This window comes from Canis lupus, chromosome 25, assembly GCF_011100685.1.
Source record: "Canis lupus familiaris isolate Mischka breed German Shepherd chromosome 25, alternate assembly UU_Cfam_GSD_1.0, whole genome shotgun sequence".
NCBI classification, from domain to species: Eukaryota; Metazoa; Chordata; class Mammalia; order Carnivora; family Canidae; genus Canis; species Canis lupus.
The window spans coordinates 42,612,819-42,633,954 of NC_049246.1; the positions used below are offsets into that span (position 1 = coordinate 42,612,819).

Below are 21,136 nucleotides of genomic sequence, written 5' to 3' on the forward strand. Positions count from 1 at the left end.
AATGGAAATTTCTTCACAGTTCTGTTATCAAACTCCCACTCAGCCTTCAAGGAATTAAACCCGTCACCCATCTGTTCCCTGTCAAATACCTTTATCAGTTCTCCTAAGGTCTTTCCTTTGCAATGCACAGTCTGCTTCCATTTCCTTGAATTTGCCTGTTTTCCTTCAATTTCAAATTCTTTGGGTGTGAACCAAACCCCCGCCTCATTCTGAATGCACTTCTCTGAGGATCCTGTAAGATAAAGACGGCCCATTCCCAGATCCAGTTTCATCCCCTGTGAATTCAGCCTAAACCTCTCAAAACCGATAACTGGTTGTTCCACCTGCCTGGGTCCAGAGAGATTCCCTGTGGGAAGGGAGCAGTAGCAAGGGAGTCTGGATTCCTCCTCTCTCAGAGTGAAGGAAGCCCTAAAAGTCTGTGGGAATGGTGCCAGAGTGAGAAAGAATGTGCATTTTATGTGACATCTACAGGTGGCAAGTAGTGCCACTGGGTCCATGGAAAACTTCCAGGTGGGAGTGGAGTGGCCGGGCTGCCAGGTATACCATGACATAGAAAGAAAATTCTCAACAAAGACTTCTTTCTCTGTAGCCTGACTTGCAGGATTTAATTCCTGGATGATCAAACACATGGGTATTTTCCTCTCTTCTAGTGGTTTCTAGGGGTTCCAAAAAGCAGAAGATTGAAAAAACTCACCTTGTTTCAATTTCTCCTTATATAAAATCCCTTTGGCTTCACCACAGGTCACAGGAAGTTTGGGAGAGAGAAAATCCACGGTTTCATCTTCAGATTTTTCTGAAAGTAGAAGGGAAAGTAGAAGAGTATAGTGTTGCTCAGTCTTCATTCTATCTCCTTCACGAATTTTCCTTACCCTGGATTCTGATAACAGTAATAACAACAATAATCATGTAAATGGCAATGAGGGACAACCTCTGGTTAACTGGCAGGAGGTCTTCCACTTTGAGTGGCAGATTAGCTAATATGTACAGAGGAGTTTCTGATAAAATCAACACCTTCGATATTACATCAAACAAAATGTTTAGTAAAACATATAGGGCTTCTTTGGTGAGTGGGTTTTATTTAATTCAGAAGCTAATTGACCATCACTTAACATTCTGGTCCTTTATTCCATAAGCACCCTGCTTATCCCTCTGATAAGCTGATATAAATTGCCTACTCAGAATATTTCATGGTGCTCATGTAGCTGGAGGAAAGGTCTTTGTCTATAATCTTATCACCTGCTTTAAACCAAGGCAGGGTGAGTGAGGTGCTTAGCACTGAGGGATTAGTGTCAGTCTTAATTTTTTGTTGTCCTTTTTCATTTTTTTTAAAAAAAGATTTTATTCATGTATTGATAAGAGACATAGAGAGAGAGGCAGAGACGTAGGCAGAGGGAGAAGCAGGCTCCCCGTGGGGATCTTGATACGAAACTGAATCCCAGGATGCCAGGACCATGACCTGAGCCAAAGGCAGATGCTCAACCACTGAGCCACCCAGGTGCCCCTGTCCTTTTTCATTTTATTGCTTTTCTGTTTCATCCTCTATGAGTAAGAAAGAAAAACTCCAAGGACTCTAGACTAATCTGCAAATTGCATATGGAGAGATTTGGTAATTGTGAAGCCCTGAGTAGGGATGTGGGGTATTGATTCAGGAGAAGCAGCTGTAAAAGAGTTTAAAATAAATACCAGCAATTCCTGCTTCTTTTTACCCCAGCCTCACTGTGGGTGAATTCATTCCAGATAGACTGCAGAAGCTGTCTCTGGGGGCAAGAAGAAAGATCTGCCCATGGCTTATTTGTGTTATATAGGACGCTACTTGTGGAATGAGGCTAGGGGAACAACTTGTCCAACTCTCTCTCTTGCCCTGAACACTTATTAAAAGAGCCAAAAGGAAATGTAAGAAAAAGCAAGAGCACCATTGGAAAAAGAACAGAGCAGCATCAGTGGTGAAAGAACTGTCCCATCAGTTACCTTGGGAAGATGTGAACTAGAGTCAGATGTGAAAGCATAGATCCCTGAGAAGTGACGGGATGGCTCCCCTGAACAGAACACTGGAAGATGCCCAGCTTTAGAGGGGCAGGAGCTATAGCAAGCTTGGGTAGAAATGAGGGGGTGGGAAGAACTTAGTTTCAAGAGCCCACCAGTTACTCTTGCATGGAATGGCTGGCTCCGTTACTAGTCTCCAGACTGTGCCCACTCAAATAAATATGGCCCAGGGGATGACAGCTCAGCCTCAGGAGCCAGACTGGCTGGGCTTATAATCTTGGCTATGCAATTTGGTAGCAAGTTTACATATGTGTATATTATTGTCAAAGTTGACTGGAAGATTTTCCAGGGGGGGTTCATAACCTGGGCAACAGGGCAGAGCCACAGGTAACTTAGGACCACTACTGTAAACCCCAAAGGAGGCTTAGAAGGCATTAGGGACCTACCTCGTATAGTTCTCTGTCTCGTGGAATAAATGGTAAATATAGGTCCCAAAACGCAGATGTCCCAGTCATGCTTGCAAGCAGATGCAGGAACAGTGGGTAGCGCTGGCAATTCTGGGCAGCAAGCCAGGGTACAGAGTTGTGGGCACAAGCAGGACTCCCTCCTTTACTCAGTGCGGGCAGTTTACCAAGACAGGCAGGACCTTGTGTCCTGAGTATTTCCAAAGCTGCCACCGTGTACCTAAGGAGTGACAGCTTCCTAATCTGTTCCCAATAATCCTTCATTTGTCTTAGTCTCACCTGCTCATCTTGCAAACCGGTTTTTAAGGATGGAACCCTGAAGGGAAGGCCGCCTGTCTAACATCTATTAGCTCACCGTTCAGAAGCGTGAGCAAATAATGAGGAACCTGCTATGAAAAGTAAGCAATTAACAGAGAGTTCATGGAGACCAAAAGCAGGGTGGACGAAATGAAAAAAAAAAAAAAAAAAAAAAAAAAAGCCTAACAGAGACAAGGGAAAGCAGAATGGAAAAAAACCGAATTATGGATTGGGTAGACGAACACAGGGAAAAGTCACAAGGTGAAAACCACGCATGTACAGACATGGCCTGGGGAAAAGTCTGGAGCTCCATGGTAGTGTAGTCGTAGCAGCTTATACTGCATTGTAGGAGTAAATGGAGGCTCTGATATCGGGATTCACACTTCGCGAAGAATAGGTAATGTATTGGCCTGACAGTTATTTTGGTGAGGCACGGAGAAGCTGGACATAGAGCAATGGGCAAGGTTGACTGCTTACTGATCTCATTTGACTTTCACACAGTGAACAGGATGTACACAGACAGTTAATTATAGTTGTGACAAGTGCCACGAAGCAAGAAAACACTGGCCTCCATGAAGGCATGTTAGGGAAATCTACCCTTGCCTGCTGGGACAGAGAATGCTTAGTTCAAGGTGAGGCAAGAGGGTGTCAAGGGAAGGGAAGAAGCACAAGGGAGATTAGCTTTGGGGAGGGAGTGTGTGATGTGGACAGAGGGAGGAAGTCTTGAGCAGGAAAGGAGGGTGAAGCATCCAGTGTCACAGTGGCCTCCGCTCTGAGAAATCAGGCTGGTGGGAGCACTCAGGATGTGGGTAGGGGTTGGATTGTGTGTGTTTCTTGACCTAGGTGCCAGGTACATGTGTGTTTTCCTTTGTATTAATTCCTGGTACATGTGTTTTTCTTAGGCATGTAATGCACCAGTGCTACTCAACATGTCGTGTGTGATGATCTCATAGCAGCTGACCAAAATAGAATCAAGGCTCTCCAGGTCATGGGATCGAACCCCATGTCAGGCTCCATGATGGATGTGGACCATGATTGGGATTCTCTCTCTCCCTCTGCCTACACCACACCCCCTCCTCACCAGGGGTACATATGATCTCTGTCTGTCTGTCTCTCTCTCAAAAAAGAAAAAAAGATAAAAAAAGGAAAGAAATAAAAGAAGAAATCAAGGTATCTCCACCGAGGAGGACTTGCTGTGAAGACAGCATGTCTAATGTCACAGTTAATTTATAAGCTCCTTCTTTTTATAGACCTGCCACAAACAGGCTTGTAGATGGCACCAGCCTGTGGACCCCATCTCAAGTAGCACCTGCTCCGCTTCAATAATAAATTCATGGGGGAGAAAAGACCAATGTTACTGGAGCCTAAAGAGGGAAGGGAGAGTGAGAGGGGATAATGCTGAAGAAGTGTCACAAAAGCAGAAGAAAATTGAGCTCAAGCAGAAAAGGAGGAGGGAAAAGAGGAGGAGAAAGAGAGAAGGTTGGTGACCCCAAGAGGCCTCAGAGTGCAGGGGGCAGAAGCAAGCTCACAGGCTGAAGCATAGGACCAGGCTCACACCCCTATCAAAGCAATAGAAAGCTCAGCTCTTTGTAGGTAGGAACATCATCCGGGCTTTGCTTTCATAAGGGTTTTCACCAAGTTTTAGAATGAAGGAAGTATAAATCGATGTTAGAACTTGACTCATGGGTTTGATCATTCTCTTTTAATCATTTTGGGTCTTTGTATAGTTCTGTGTTGAAGAATCTGTACAGAAGTGGGTGATTGGGTAGGCAGTATAAGGTATGTGCCAGCATTCACCTGGAGTATCAGGTGTGGCTGGCACCCTGTTAGAGCAGAGAATGCAGGTGAAGGAGACCTAGCATGGGAGGGAACGAGGAGGAAGAGAGGGAGACAAAGAGTCAGCAGACAAACAGGGCATCAAGCGGACTGATGGCCAGGCCCTGCTTCGGGCTTACTTACTCTTCAGGGGAATATTTTTCTGATCCCTTGTTGAACTTGAAATGATATCTTCTTTCCTTCTCTTTTCTAAAAAAATAATAATAATATCATTTGTAGTTGGAAACATAGATTTACATGCTTTATATCAACTATTTTTTTCTAAAGATTATTTATTTATTTATTCATGAGAGGCACAGAGAGAGAGAGGTAGAGACACAGGCAGAGGGAGAAGCAGGCTCCATGCAGGGAGCCCGACGTGGGACTCGATCCCGGGACTCCAGGATCATGCCCTGGGCTGAAAGTGGCAATGAACCGCTGAGCCACCCGGGCTGTCCTTTATGTCAATTATTTTAAAGTAATTTTTGAATTTCTACCACTTTGGAGAGACAAAGGAGATATGAATCTTGTGAAAGGAACATTATAGCATTGACCATGGAAAAAGAGCCAGCTCACGTTGATAAATAGGAAGGCTAAAAATACTACAGAAGCTGTATATTCATAAATTAATATATTCATATATTAATATAATAATGTATATACATGTATTTAATATAAACAGTAGAATAAAGGGTATAACTTTATAACATAGAAAGGGCTTTTTAAGGAAGAAATACATAGGACACAAAGCCATGGTTCTCAGTGCTGGGTGGTTTGGTCCCCTGGGGGATATTTGACAATATTGGGAAATCTTTTTGTTTCTCACAACTGGGAGGAAGATGCTACTAGCAGTTAATGGCTGGGATGTTGCTAATCTTCTCACGATGCACATGACAGCACTCATAACAAAGAATTATTCAGCTCCAAATGCCAGTAAGTGTCAAGGTTGAGAAACTCTGGCATAAACCATCTTGGAAAAGATAAAACTGATTTGTCTAAATAAAATATTTTAAAAAGTCTCCACTACCAAAAATTTCTCACGTTAAAAATTTAAATAAAATAAATAAATACAAATAAAATAAGAAAAATGTCAATACATTAACAAAGTGTTGATTTCTGTAATTGATTAAACAAAAATGAATTGTCCTATAAAAAATGGGCAAATATGAACAGGTGATTTCAAAAAGAAAAAAATTCTAATAACAGATTTATTTAAAAAACAGGTATCTTAGGGTAGCCCGGGTGGCTCAGCGGTTTAGTGCCGCCTTTGGCCCAGGGTGTGATCCTGGAGACCTCGGATCAAGTCCCATGTTGGACTCCCTGCATGGAGCCTGCTTCTCCCTCTGCCTGTGTCTCTGCCTTTCTCTCTCTCTCTCTGTGTCTCTCATGAATAAATAAATAAAAAAAACAAGTATCTTAGGAGAAATAGGCTAGATGATGTTATGGCAAATTGTAAACCTCCTAAATCTCTGTGGTTGATTATAGGTATTGGCAAATGACAACTCGAGAACTAAATCAGGTCAATACCTGCTTTTATACATAAAGTTTTACTGGAACACAGCCAGGAGCATTTGCTTATATGTTTGTCTCCAGCTGCTTTCATGCTACAATGGCAGTGTTGAGTAGTTGCAGTAGAGACTGTATGGGCAGCAAAGCTTAAACTATTATCTGGCCCCTTTTAGAAAGTTTGTCAAGTGCTGGTTTAGAACAACCCAGTTGTACATCTCCTTCACGCTGCTTGTTCATCACAAGTTAGATGCAGTTCCATGTCATTGTCATACATGGATTCTGGGGACAGAGAAAGCTCTGTCTAGAACCATTGCTGGTCCATGACAGAGAAAAAGATGATACACAGGCTCCGAAAGGTTTGGCTTTGAAGTGACCCTCACACCTCTGTCCACATTTCCTTGTCCAGTCAAGTGACATGGCCACACCAGAGTCCACAGGGCAAGGGTATATAACCTTCTGAGATATCAGTAGTGATACAACCTATCACAAGCAAAGTGCAAAGAAATTCAAAGGAAAACACGAGTAGAATATCATTCTTTGCCTTTTTTTTTTTTAAGGTTTTATTTATTCATTCATGAGAGACACAGAGAGAAAGGCAGAGACATAGGCAGATGGAGAGGCAGGCTTCCTACAGGGAGCCTGATACGGGACTAGATTCCAGGACCCTGGGATCATGACCTGAGCCAAAGGCAGATGCTCAACCACTGAGCCACTCAGGTGCCACCATTCTTTGCTTTTAATCTTCAACACAGAAAAGTCTAGTTTTGGTGGAGGCTTAGGGAAAGGAGCATCCATGTAATGTTAATGGGCATCTAAACTAACAAAAATTTGATCATCAATATGTGTTAATTTTAGATATGTAGACTTATTGACTAAGTCACTTCTCTTCTAGAAATAAATCATTAAGAAATACTCCTAAGAGTGTGTCCACTTTGAGGATTGGTGTCACTCCTCATATGGGGTGAACTTGAATCAGACAGGAGCTCTCAGACACAGTGGAGCAGTGGTGACTCTACAAATAGAAATGTAAACAATAGACACTGGGAAGTAGTCATGTGAGTCCATGTGTCACAGCTGAGGTGACCTGCACATTGTGGGGACTGCACTGGCTTCTTCCCACAACCACTTCCAGCAGCTCCTTGCTGACTTGTCTGCACTGCTCCCTTCTACTGTTTCCTTTGCGTACCACCCAACCCTGTGCCTGCTCCATGAGAGACTCTCCCATACTGAGCATTCAGATGACAGATTCAGTCCCCAGCTTACCCTTTGGTTCCAAGGTTTGAACACATTGAATCTTTGCTTTTTGGGCCCTTGTCATGACCTTTGAGCTCCTCGTTGAATCATCCTTCCTTTCAGTTGCCTGATCCATCACTTGGGGATTCTCTTGGATTCTGTGCTCAGGTGATGCTGCCCATGGGATAGTAATCTGTTAATAGTTTTAAATTGTGGTTCCCAGTGAACCTCTTCCTCCCTCTTTTAGTGACTTCCCATCTCATACCCCAGTCTTCAACCTTTTAGGAAATCCCTGTACCCTTATACCTCACTTTTATCTGCTGTTTTCTTATAGTCCTTCCTCTTCTTTTTTGTGTTTATCTTTTTTTTCCTCCCCCAAATCACAATACTCCATCCTGTTTCTCTTTTCCCCCTTCAACTCCTCTTTTTGTTTATTAATTATACATGCATCAATTAGAATGTAAGCTCCATGAGGGCAGGGATATTTGTGTTTTGCTCACTGCTGAGTCTGTAGGACCTAGGACATGTGCCTGACACATATCTCACACTCTATTCACCTTTGTTTTTGTTTTTAATTAATTATTTATTTGTTTGTCAGAAAGAGAGAGACAGCACAACCAGGAGAACAGCAGGCAGAGGTGAGAAGCACAGAAAGCAGAGGTGAGAAGCAAGTTCCCCACTGAGCAAAGACCCTGATGCAAAACTTGATCCCAGGACCCTGGAGTCATGACCTGAGCCAAAGGCAGTTGCTTAACAGACTGAGCTATCCAGGCTCCCTCCATTCACCTTTATTGACTGTATACATAAGGAGAGCATATTTTTGAAAATATTAAAATGATGTAATTTTATCCTCATAAATCACAGTGGCCCAGGGTTCCCTAATTATTAAATCAATAAGTTTCTGGGAACGGACAGACACTGGCTAAAACTGAGTCATCACTGCTTAGTTGAGACCTTTTGGGAGACCATGCACAAAATCTTGAAACACAGAACTTGTTGAGAGCCCAAAGGTTTTCTAAGTTCCAAAAATTACCTTTATGTACTACCAATACAAGTTTGGAGGTCTAAATGTGAAGTTTTCCTAGAAGTCATTGGTAAAGAAAACTCAGCATATAAAAAAAAAAAAAAAAAAAACTCAGCATATGACAAAGACTAAGTTTTCTCTAGCCAAGGGAAGAGAGGAGGTGGGAAATTGCGAGAAAGAGAAAAGACAAAAACGAGGGCAAGCAAGTAGATCTGAGTCCCCTCCTGGGTCAAACTCTGAGACTGAGAGGCACTATAAATAAGCAGGAAAATTTGGAGCACATGTCCAAAGCAGTGATGCTCATGTCATGATACATGTTGGGAGCTGAGGGGAAATGCCCTCCCAGGGTGCTCATGGAATGGCCCAGAATCCAAGGGAATCCTTACCGACTAGCACATCTTGGGCCCTAGTTTGGGTACATAGTTTTGAGTAAGAGAATGAAGGGAGAGGGAAGGAGAAAGGTAGGAGGGAAAGAGTTCAGGGGAGGAGAACAGGATGATGAGGATGTCAGAAAGCTAAAGCGTAGGAACCAAAATGTGCAGTTTCACAAATTTTTGTTTCCTATACTGCAAATAATGCAATTTTCATGCATGGAGTAGACACATGATAAGTAGCCATAAGTCAATTCAGGTTTTTTTTTAAAGATTTTATTTATTTATTCATGAGAGACAGAGAGAGAGAGAGAGAGAGAGGCAGAGACACAGGCAGAGAGACACAGGCAGGGAGCCGGACATGGGACTCGATCCTGGGTCTCCAGGATCAGACCCTGGGCTGAAGGCAGCGCTAAACCGCTGAACCACACGGGCTGCCCAATTCAGATGGTTTTTGAATGCTTGGGACTCCAAATCTAATTCCAGTTTGATATTGGGAGTTTGAATCCTACCTGGCCATTAAGACTAGCTTTCTCTACTCATCCTGGCTCTGAGCCAGACTAGACACAGTCCTAATCTCAAAACTATGTGACATCTCCTGTTCAGTTCCACCCTATTCCTCCCAATGATAAGAGAAAAGAATTCTGCTGGAACCATCATGGTGTCTGGGTTCTCCTTCTTTTCTGAGGAAGGGTCCTTTAACAGGGTGACCTAGGGGGCAGAGATGGGACTGGCTGTGTTCCAGGGATACTCAGATGACCATGTGCCTGGAGAGGAGGCCATGCTGGTCATCCAGGTAAGGACCTTGATGAACAAGGGAATAATAACTTCACTCTTTATGCTTACTTCTTGGGAGCTTTTGCCCCTGCCTTCTTTTTGAAGATGGCAGGTTATATTTTTCTATCTTCTTTTCTAAAACAGAAAAAAAATAATCTCATAGCTATAAATATTGATTTACAAGCTTGAGATGTCAATACTTTATAAATAATTTTTTAAAGATTTTATTTATTTGTTCATGAGAGATGCAGAGTGAGAGAGGCAGAGACATAGGCAGAGGGAGAAGCAGACTCCTTGAGGGGAGCCTGATGTGGGACTCAATCCCGGCACTCTGGGACCATGCCCTGAGCTGAAGACAGACACTCAATTGCTGAACCACCCAGACACCCCTTATAAATAAATTTATGTAAAAAAATTATTCCATTTTACTTGGAAATAAAAAACTATTGAACAAAGAAGTCATATATATACCAAATTATCAACAGTGGGGAATCTCTCCCTCTGCCCCTCCCCTCTGTTTGTGCTCTCTCTCATGCTCTCTCTCAAATATATAAATAAAATCTTCAAAAACAAAAGAGATTTACTTAGCTAAAAACTCAAGGGCAAAAATCATAAAGGTAAAAGATGAACAGATTTGGCTGGTTAAAAAATAAAAGATGTCCACACTTCAAAAACATCCTTATAATATTAAGACAAAAAATGGGGAAAATTGCAATATATGTAAAATATAAAGAGTTAATATCCTTACTAGATAAAGCAAAAGAGAAATAGGCACTAGGAAAATGGGAGAGAACATAATTGAAAATACTCAAAGAGGAAATACAAGTGACACATGTACTTAAAAATTGTCTTCAGACCAATAATCAAAAAAAAAAAAACAAAACAAAACAAAAAAAAACCACGTTGTTTGGCTTTAAGGATCCCTGTTCTTTAAAAGGTTTTATCCTACTTAGTGTTGATGAGGACATAGAAAATGAGCACTCATCTATTGTCAAAGGGAATGTAAACAATCCCATTTTTTGAAGAACAATTTGCTGACAAAGATGAAATCAAAGATATGCAGACTCTACCCAAGTAATCTCACACTTTGAAATTAATTCTGAGGAAATTACTGGATATACGTGCAAAGGTACAAACACACACATACATGATTTCTATTTTCTTTTCTTTTTTAATATTTTATTTATTTATCCATGAGAGACACACAGAGAGAGAGAGAGAGAGAGAGAGAGAGAGGAGGGCACAGACACAGGCAGAGGGAGAAGCAGGCTCCATGCAGGGAGCCTGATGTGGGACTCGATCCCGGGTCTCCAGGATCACACCCCGGGCTGCAGACAGCACTAAACCGCTGAGCCACCTGGGCTGCCCTGATTTCTATTTTCATATAAAAATTGGAGATAACCTAACTGCCCATCATATAGGCGATTATTTAAACTAAATTGCTAATTATACAATAATGTGCTATATAACTAAAAGAAAGAAAAACATAACATTGATATGCAGATATATGTATTAAATACCCAATGAAAAAACTCTTTATAGACCATATAGTAGATGCTTCTATGTATATAGAATAAGATAAAGCTATGCATATTTCTAAGGTATAGAAATAAAGTGGGAGAAGCAGATGAAATAAGAGTTTCACTTCCTGATTAACAGCTTCCTGTATAGATTCTGTGGATTTTACTGGGAACATTGTATCACATAAGACAAGATAGGCTGTGCTGTTGTACAAACAAAACCACATTTTGGTGGCTAAATGTTGACAATGTTATGTCTTAATCACACAGAGTCCCCTGCAGGACTTGGAAGCTCCCAGCAGCCTTTATGGTGGTGCTGAGACCCACACTGCCTTGGTCCTCTGGCACCTTCTTCTTCCACTATCAGATGAAGAGGGTATGGAGAGCTGCACAGTGGCACCTCTGTGCTGTTATTTTTAAAAGATTTTGTTTCTTTATTTGACAGAGAGAGAGAGAGAGAGAGAGAGCAGAGCACAAGCTGGGGGAACAGCAGAGAGCAACAGGTTCCCTGCAGAGCAGGGAGCCCAATGCAAGGCTTGATTCTCTGCCCTGGACACTGCATTTCTCCCAGGAGCTGGGAAATGTAGTGTCCAGGGCAGGGAAGAGAACTGGAAATAGTGCAGAGCACCACCAGTGCTCACCACTACAGTGTGCAAGGCCTGGACTGCTGATTGTTTGGCTTTCTCTGGTCTCACTCCTCTTTATTAATAAAAGTATTGATTTTGAGCTGGATACTTGTCCTTTGAGTATAAAAATTACATTTCCCAGCCTCCTGTGCAGTTAGGTGTAGTCAGGTCACTCCTAAGCAATGAGATATTAACAGAATATCTAACTGCAACCTGCAGATAGTGCCCTTCAATGGAGGAGAGATGCACCCTCCCCACTCCCCCACCCCGCCACCAGACCTTGCCTCTTTCCTTTGGTGGGACTGTAGACTCGCTGGCTGGACCTCAGTGAGAAGGGGCCACACTCTGAGGATGGTGGTGCAATGACTAATGACAGTTTGAGACTCTAGGTGCATGTGTCAGCAGCCCTGACTGCCCACCTCCACGTGGGAGAGAGAAATAAACTCTCTTATTTCAGCCATTGGTTTTTGAAGAGAAGGGTGGTTGTTGTCACATACAACAAGCTAATCCTACTGGCTGCTGCTTATTGCTTTTATAGTGTGGAAAATTTTCTGTGTTGAAAAAAATAAATCCCTGTTTTAAAAAGCACAAATCTTTTTATGGTGTAGGATGTCTTTTGTAGCCTGGAAGAGCATTAACAACCCAAAAAAAGTAACATCAAATCCACCCTAACAGAAACCAAATAGGTTCTTTACACTTACGCTTTTCCCCAGGAGATTTTCCCAAAGGTGATTTATTTCCATTCTTTGTTGGATCTAGAAAGTAATGAGAAAGAAAGTAATTTTAAACGGGCTTTAAATTTTGTGACTACCTCATTTCAGATAATATTGGGTTGACAAAGCTTTGTCAGTATTATTTCAATCCTTTCCTTTATAATGGGGAATGATGGGGCTTGAAGAGAGTTCTAGGGGGCCATGGCACTCATCTCATCCTATGCCATCATCGTTTATCCACAATCTTGGAAAAACCCACTCATCCTTTACATGCCTCAGTCTCATCTATAAAATTGGAATTCATTATTCAACATTCTCTAAGGATTGTTGTAAAAATAAAATGAAAATATCCATGAGAAAATTTGCAATATTACTATATAAGTTAGTGCAATGTGGGAGAAACTGTTAAATTGATTATTTGTACCTTAAGAGGGTCAAATTCAACCCATTCTTTCTGACAATAAATACTTGCCATTTGAGAGTTGCATTCTGTGAATTTGTGAACATCGCCAACAAACAGAAGAATGTTCATATTTTCTTTCCCCCTGAGGATAGTGATAGCAAATGTGCACTGTGGCGTAGTAATTGTGAGGGTGGATTCACCTCACCACTTGTCAGCACATGCCCACAATGACATCAGTGGCAACTGCTCGGTTGTAGTATTATATTTGTGTTTCTGATGAGCTGTTCTCTTCCCAATTCTCTCAGAAAGGGTAAGTGAGGAACATGGAAATTTGGGTCTTTGGAAAAATTTTGTTCCATGGCTTGAACACTTTCAATAGAGTACCATGAAGTATTTAGAATATATTCAGCAGGATAAAGAAGATGTGGTTTATGTATACAATGGAATATTCCTCAGCCATTAGAAACGACAAATACCCACCATTTGCTTCAACGTGGATGGAACTGGAGGGTATTATGCTGAGTGAAGTAAGTCAGTCGAAGAAGGACAGACATTATATGGTCTCATTCATTTGGGGAATATAAATAATAGTGAAAGGGAATATAAGGGAAGGGAGAAGACATGGGTAGGAAATATCAGAAAGGGAGACAGAACATGAAGACTCCTAACCCTGGGAAACGAACTAGGGGTGGTGGAAGGGGAGGAGGGCGGGGGGTGGGGGTGACTGGGTGATGGGCACTGAGGGGAGCACTTGACGGGATGAGCACTGGGTGTTATTCTGTATGTTGGCAAATTAACACCAATAAAAAATAAATTTATTATTTAAAAAAAATAGAATACATTCAGCAGTAGTGGTATTGTCTCAAGGTAGAAAAAATTAGTTTGGAGATTAGGGTGGGGAATCTTACTCTTTTTATGTATGAAGTATATAGATAGGCAGATATTTATTCCTCCTCAAGATAATTATCTATCTATCCAAACATAAATGGGTATATAATATATTTGTGGTATTAAAATATCATAGATTGTGTTCATGGTTAGGAAAAAATATCCAAGAGGGCTCCTTAGGGCAGTGATAATGGAAAAAGGGTTGGTTTAGAATCAAAAAGCTCTGAATTTGGGCTCCTGAAGACTGCACTTTGAGACTTGCAATCCCTCATCTTTACCATGCAGGATGCTTAGTGGTGTGCCGGGCGGCTCCTGGGGTCTCTTTTCTTCATTTGTTTCTGAATAGTCATCACTGATTTCTGAAAAAGAAGAAAGAAAGAAAGAAAGAAAGAAAGAAAGAAAGAAAGAAAGAAAGAAAGAAAGAAAGAAAGAAAGAAAGAAAGAAAGAAAGAAAGACATTTCTTTCAGGTCTCAGAAAATGGCCCTGGAAAGTTCCTAGGAGTGTCCTGAGGTCCCAGGACAGACATTTTTGGTGAAGGCTGGAGGTTCCAGGTCTTGCTTGAGTCTCCATAACCCTTCCTGAGAATGACTCTACTACTGGGTCTGTCTGCCACTCTGGGGAGGAATAGAGCAAGGCTGGGCAGCAGAGTGTCCTCTGCCAATGGAGATATCCAGCGAAGGGCAGTCATCTGCGTCCTGGGACCAGAGGCTCAAAGTGGGGTCGTGAATCCCTAGGGCATCCCAGAAACCCTTTCAGGAGATCTCTGAGGTCAAAATCGGTTCCTTACTAAGACGTTCTTTGCCTTTCATATGTTGACATGTGCTCACATGGAGCAAGAGCTTTGGCAGGTAAAGCTGCTGGTGCCATAGTATAAATTAAAGCAAGTGTCCCTAAACCTTATGCAGTCTTCCCTACAACAGACCATTAAAAAAAAAAAGAAAAGGAAAAAAATAAATAAATAAAAAAAAGAAAAGATAAAAAAAGAAAAGAAAAGGTCAGTTTCACTTAAGAATGTTCTTGATGGGGATGCCTGGGTGGCTCAGCGGTTGAGTGGCTGCTTTTGGCTTAGGTGGTGATCCCGGGGTCCCGGCTCAAGTCCCACATCGGGCTCTCTGCAGGGAGCCTGCTTCTCCCTCTGCCTGTGTCTCTGCCTCTCTCTCTTTGTCTCTCATGAATAAATAAATAAATCTCTACCAAAAAAAAAAAAAAAGAATGTTCTTGATGAACCAATTACAATGATTAACTTTATTACATTTCTACCCTTGAGTACATCTCTTTTTAATGATCTATGTGAAAAACTGGGAAGTCCGTATGAAGCACTTAGCTACATCTTGAAGCACGAATGTCTCAAGAAAAATACTTGTGTGATTGAGCTACAAGCTCACTGTATAAGTCAGTGAACCACTATTTTCCAAATGTCCAAGATATTATAAAATCCTGCATAAATAGAAAATCCTTTTAAAATGCAAGACAGCATAATGCATTGCATTGCAACTGATTATAAAAGTTCATTGATGTGGTTTCAGATGCCACCTCACAACTAACGTTTAAGAAACCAACCCTTCTTGACTTTGGGTATAATATCAAAGATAAGCATACACAGATATCTCAAAAAACGGCAAAAACACTCCACCCTTTCACACTACAGATCCTCACGAAGCAAAGCAATGTATCCCAACCGGTCAAACAGAGAAGCACCTCTACGAATCCAGCTGTCTTTGACTCCGCTAGACATTAAGACATTTGTAAAAATGTAAAATAGTGTCAGTCCTCTCACCAATCTTTGTGTTTGGAAAATATATTTATTTTTCATAAAAGATGTTATTTATGTTAACAGGTAGTTGGTGTATCACTGTTACTTATAAATGAATTAACACAAATATTTTTCAATGATTGGTTTTAATTTCTGATGCAGTACATATTGGTAAATATAAACAACATAATCAAAAAGTCTTTAGGGTCCTCCATAATTTTTAAGAGTGTAAAGAAGTCTGCAGACCAAGAACTTTAAGAGCTGCTGCCTTAGGCCACCGCTGACTGAGGTCACCCGTACCCTGTGGCTGGAGCTGTTTCTGCACAAAATCTCAAGTGCAGCAGATCTTTGCTCTCTCTTGTCACACACACCTCACCATCTTTCTCTGCACTTCTCCCTCCTTCTACTATTACCTTTACACATCCACCTAGTGCTGTGCCTGCTGCGTGCGAGACCCTCCCACACTGAGCATAAAGGGCGGACTCTCTTACCTTCTGGTCCAGAGGTTTGGGCACATTCAATGCTTGCCTTTTGGACCCTTGTAGTCAAGTTTGACTTCTTGGTTGAATCGCCCTTCCTTTGAGTTGTCTGATCCACCACTTGGAGCTTCTCTTGGATTCTGGGCCCAGGTGAGGCTTTCCCTGGGCCAAATAGTGATTTGTGAATGGTTTCCATGGGGGGCACCCAGTAAAGCTCCTCCTCTCCCTCCCATGCCTCCAGCCCTCACTTGAGATCTCTGTGCCCCTGTGCCTTGTTTTTCTCTTGCTATGTGTCTGCAATTGTATACTTTTTCTCGTGTGCACCTTTCTTTCTCTCTTGGACTCACCACCTGCTCTCACGCCTGTTCAACCTGTTGCAATTAACCAGACCTCCAGAGCAGTGGGATTTCTTTCCTGGGCCCTGTGGTATTGGTCCTGGAGGTGGCCACATCGAGTAAGAATGGCCAAGGGGGGCAACCCGGGTGGCTCAGCGGTTTAGCACCATCTTCAACCCAGGGCGTGATCCTGGAGACCCAGAATCGAGTCCCATGTTGGGCTCCCTGCATGAGCCTGCTTCTCCCTCTGCCTGCTTCTGTCTCTGCCTCTCTCTCTGTATCTCATGAATAAATAAACAAAATCTTAAAAAAAAAAAAAAGCCAAGTGGTCTGTTTTGGCACTGGAAGAAGGTTTCCAAGTACCTTTCCAGCTTTCTGAGGGCCTATGGGTGGATAAGGAGGGACCCAAGTGTCCCTGGGTGCCTCTAGTAGGGAGAGTGCAAGATATCGGATATAGAAGGATTGAGGGGCCCCGAGATGGAGTGAGAGGCTGGAACAGAGAGGACTTGCGTTGCCTGAGCTGGGGGGTTGTCAGGGTTAGGGTTCTCTTTCCCACAGACCTGGATGCCTTCAGTTTGCCAAGGCCTTATATTTTTGGATCTGATTTTTTTTTAATTGAGTGCCAGATTGGCAGACTGTGAGGAAACTAAACTCCCTTGATTTCTCTGTGCTTCTGTAAAAAGCCCTAGCCTCTTGAGACGTGGAAATGTATACAGAATAAAAATAGGGAATGCTTGCTTTCATTTCCCTAGAAACATTCCGCTTTTCACATACCATGAGAATGAGATCTGTAGCTAGTAAATTGCCATCTGATCCAAAAGAATAATAAAACTTCTCATCTCCTGAGATTGCTAAATGCCTACAGGAGGGCTTGCTTCCTAGGTTAAGTCCCAAAGTACCAGGACTGGAGCCCTCCCTCCACGGGGTATTTATACATCAAAGGGGACGAAGCCCAGAACTTGGAAACATCTTTAGTAAAAGCTGGAGACACCTGGACTTTCTCTGCCTCTTAGAAAGAGGCATTTAAATTTCAAAAAATTAGGGTTAGGACCCAGAATTGTTTCAATCTTATCTCAAAGCAGCAATTTTTTTTTTCTCCTTTCAGGAGGGAAAGAGGATGGCTGCCCCTGTTCCATCTGTGAACAGAAAAATCCATCATTCCCTGTCCCTTGTCTATGGGATATCATTTGCCTCCTGGAGCGATTTCATCAGCTCTCTCCTCATGCCCATGGGTCTGCATGTGGTGGGTCGATGCTGTGGTGTTACTCTGGCTGTTGAGCTGGTGATGAGTATCAATAAGGAATTCTCTCCCCTGACCCATATGCAGTGGTCCTATATGTAAAGAATGTGCCTATGCAAGTGGGGCACCATGTCAGACACTTCACAGTTTTTGACAAAGCTCCACCTGGCATGGCACAAGGGCATAAACAGCTAGCGCAAATCTTGAAATGGGCAGTCAAAAATGGAAAACTTAAAGATTCCCCCCAATTATTTGCATCTTCTCTAAGCAACGTATGCCACCATTCACCCAGCCATTCAAGCCAGACACTGAAGAGCAAGACTTAACTTCTCTCTCCTCCCCAGCTTCCAATTTATCGAGGCCTGTCAATGCTACCTCCAAGTTGGTCTTGAGCTGGCTCTCCTCTTTCTGTTTCCACTGCCAGATCTGAAAGCAGAGTTCTGTCAACTTGAGTGGCAAGTTGAACCCTCACAATGGTTGCCCTGCTTCCATTCTATTCTGTTTCCAATTTATTCTTTACCCAGCCCCACAACTGTTCTTGTCAAATGTAAAGTGAGATCATGCCATTTCATTGATTAGACCTTTTCGATGTCTCCTCATTTCATTACAATAAAATCCAACTTCCCACACCTTGACTTACAAGCATGAGCGGTCTGCAGTCTCTGACCTCCTTTTGTTCTCTTGTCTTACCTTTTGGGAGGCTTTTTGTCTGGCGTCTCTTTTTTGAAGTTGACCAGATACTTCTTTTTCTTTTCTTTCCTAAGAAAGAAAGAGTACAGATCATCTTTCCATGGCTACAAACATAGATCTGCCAACTTTATATTTTAACAAATTTCAGCTTTCAATTTTGGTCTTCAGACCACAGTGGCAAGGCGGTCACTGGTGACTTTATGTGATGCTACTTCATGGAGTAATGAGGGAGAAGAAATTCTAATGTGGTAGAGGAGAGAGGCACATGACGAGATGGGGACAACGAGTTTAGTTAACTCATTGCTAGCAGTTTGGTTGTGAAATGGAAGAGAGAGCTATGGAAGCAGATAAAATGAGCTGAAGATCAAGAGGAGGCTCCTTTTATGAGCTATGGCAGGCTCGGGCAGTGGCTGAATGCAGATCCTGTGACACGGAAATGCTGAATTCTCAGGAGAGAGAAGGGATCATGGACACCATTAGGTGAGGTGGAAGGATTGCCATAGAGAGAAAGAGGGCACCGGACAGGAGGGGACAGATACAGTTGGAGTTTGCAGGTTGGTAGCAGGAACTGAGGGGATTCCTATCTGATGCCTTTCTAGGAAGTAAGAGGAAAAGTAATCTGTCAAGAAAAGGGAAGTGCTGTGGAGGGGGGAGGTCAGCATTTTGAAGAAAAAGCTCAGGGTTGGAAAGGATCATTGTGGAATTGTCATGCAGTGTGGGAGGATCATTTACTTGGAACTCATGAAGACACAGCCTATGTACTCTGCCCTGCTGTGTGGCTCTCCCCAGCAGGGCCTGCCTTCAGACGCAGTGTGCAGAAAGCAGATAACAGATCCCTCCAAGACCTGCCAGAGGGTTCTAGGAAAAGACAGAAAGAGGAAGGCAGATTAGTGTGTCAGCAAGAGGTTACTGAAGCGATGGTTTGTGGACTCTAACCTGTTATGGTGGGGCATGAAGAGAGGCATATAATGGACCAGACAAGAGGAAAGCCAATGGACTGGTTATCCAAGTGAGGTTGAAGGACAGCTCCAGAGAGAACAAATTGTAAGGAAGAAATCAGGCAGGGATACTTTCAAATTAACTTTTAACATTTATTTATTTATTTATTTATTTATTTATTTATTTATTTGAGAGAGAGAGAGAGAGAGAGAGAATGCATGTGAAAGCTAAGAGAGGAGCAGAGAGAGAGGGACAAACAGGCTCTGGACCCAGTGTGCAGCCCAACGAGGGCCTTGATCCCACTGCCCGAGATCATGACCTGAGCCAAAATCAAGAGTCAGAGGCTTAACTGACTGAGCCTCCCAGGTACCCCTTGAATTAACTTTTAAATAATTAATTAGTTAATTATTGGGAAGTTAAGCCAGACTTCAGCAAATAGAAGGTTGATGCGTTGCCTTTGAGTGCAGAAGGTCAAGAATCAGTGCAGGAAAAAGTCACTGGGAAAGATCCAGGGAAGCATCCCTGGGTATGTCGAAGGTGTCCAGGATGGTGGCAAGACTTGCGCTGGCAGAAAAATTCTATATCAGCCTTGAGGTCTGCTGAGGAATTGGGGGCAAGTCTGGGATGATAGTGATGAAGAGGGAGGGAATCTTTCATTTGAATGGTTAAGCCTCAAAGTAGAGGATGAAGGAACAAGAGGCTGGCTGGGTAGCAAGTGGTAGATATCCACCCTGCCTTTCGCCATGAGTGATAGCAGAGTCTGCAGCCCCGTCTTAAGACGAAGCAGTGTCCTCTCAGGGAACCAGCTTTCAGTTAAAGTGGTACGACTAACCCTCCAAGAAGTTGTGGGTGAAGGAGACCTTGGTGATTTCAGAGCAGACAATTGCAACAAGTACATATTTCAATGGCCCTCAACGCCTTCTTGTTTCCCTAGAATCTTCATGGAGATGGTCTCTTCATGGAGACCATCAAGAGAGATGCAGTGAGTGGGAACTGAAGAAACAAGCTGTCAAGAGCCTCATGACTACAATCCCATGGTGGGTGCTCCCGGCAAAATATGATCAGAAAAGCAGAAAACAGCTCCAAATTCCTGCTCCCGACGTCTATGGGAGAAAGGCAATCCTTCCTTACCTTTCTTGTTGGGAGGTGTGCTGGATGCCTCCTGGAGCTCTTTGGGGTCATTTGGTTCAGGAGAGTCATCTCTTATCACTAACAAAAGAGAATTTGGTTCAGAGCTTGGAACAGGCTGAAGGAAAAGTCCCGAGGGAGCTGAGGGGAGAGCAGGGGGGTGCTAAGGCTAGGGAGCTGCCAACCCCTGGAGCTCCTGGCCCTGCCTTGATTTGATCAGTTTGTCATCAGTTACCTGTGTGGCTATCCCAGTGAATCAGGGAGCAACTGCCCTGCAGAGGAGGGCTCAGTTTGTCCTGTTTCAAAAGGTTCCTCTTGCTCACTTGAAGGGAGGAACAAGGGCTCTTAGCAACCCTCATGCAAGGAATGAGGCTCTGAGCAGTGTGAGTGCTGACCTTGAATTCTGGTGGCTTCAACGAAAGGGAACGTCTTCGTCATATGAAAAATACACGCTACTGCTTAGAGGTCTGTGAATGGATATTTTTGAACCGCTCCCTTTGTCATTACTTCACTTTGAAAAATAGTGAAGGAAGCTAAGAGCCGTATGTATTTCTGTGTACAAGAACTGAGAAAGCAGGAGCTAACCTCTACTTGCTACCACGTGTTAATAGCAGATAAATACAAAGTTCTAGTTTTTGGTGCCCCAAGAACAGAAGGGTTGGAGGCCATAATAAATCTCAAGTAAGACTGGCACCTTCTTCCTGCTTATACGGTGCCATGTGACCTATCTCAAATTTTGGTCTGCTTAAGAGTAGGTCATTGAGGCAGATGGCAAGCGGTCATTAGACATTTGAAATAATTGTTGCATTTCAAATTATTTGAATCATATCAACTCTCACAAATCGAAACGATACAGAAATGACTAGGGTTGAAGGTGAAATTTGCCCAGAGTCAGGGTGAGGGCTGGGAAAAAGAACCATCCACGTCTGGGTTGCCAGTTCAGTGTCA

At 42.8% G+C, this 21,136-nt stretch overlaps 1 protein-coding gene and 1 long non-coding RNA gene across 9 annotated transcripts in view; one reads left to right on the top strand and one right to left on the bottom strand.

Moving 5' to 3' along the window:
• The window catches only part of SP110 (SP110 nuclear body protein), a 41,734-nt gene that overhangs the window by 11,543 nt on the left and 9,055 nt on the right, over window positions 1-21,136 (bottom strand). For 6 of the 8 annotated variants that reach the window (XR_005378781.1, XM_038574131.1, XM_038574130.1 and 3 more), the window contains 10 exons: window positions 20,192-20,269; window positions 18,122-18,190; window positions 17,807-17,857; window positions 15,869-16,018; window positions 13,902-13,982; window positions 12,321-12,374; window positions 7,332-7,475; window positions 4,704-4,769; window positions 695-793; window positions 90-232 (listed from right to left, as the gene is read on the bottom strand). Coding sequence is in view for 7 of the 8 variants with exons in the window: in XM_038574131.1 (XP_038430059.1) it covers window positions 90-232; window positions 695-793; window positions 4,704-4,769; window positions 7,332-7,475; window positions 12,321-12,374; window positions 13,902-13,982; window positions 15,869-16,018; window positions 17,807-17,857; window positions 18,122-18,190; window positions 20,192-20,269 (935 nt within the window). In the remaining variant the exon portion in view is untranslated. The remainder of the gene's footprint in view (window positions 1-89; window positions 233-694; window positions 794-4,703; window positions 4,770-7,331; window positions 7,476-12,320; window positions 12,375-13,901; window positions 13,983-15,868; window positions 16,019-17,806; window positions 17,858-18,121; window positions 18,191-20,191; window positions 20,270-21,136) is intronic. The other 2 variants (XM_038574133.1, XM_038574132.1) reach the window with 1 other exon arrangement.
• Window positions 1,473-3,917, top strand: LOC119877542. Its single transcript, XR_005378786.1, has 2 exons — window positions 1,473-2,845; window positions 3,647-3,917. It is a non-coding gene; the product is annotated as an uncharacterized LOC119877542 (long non-coding RNA).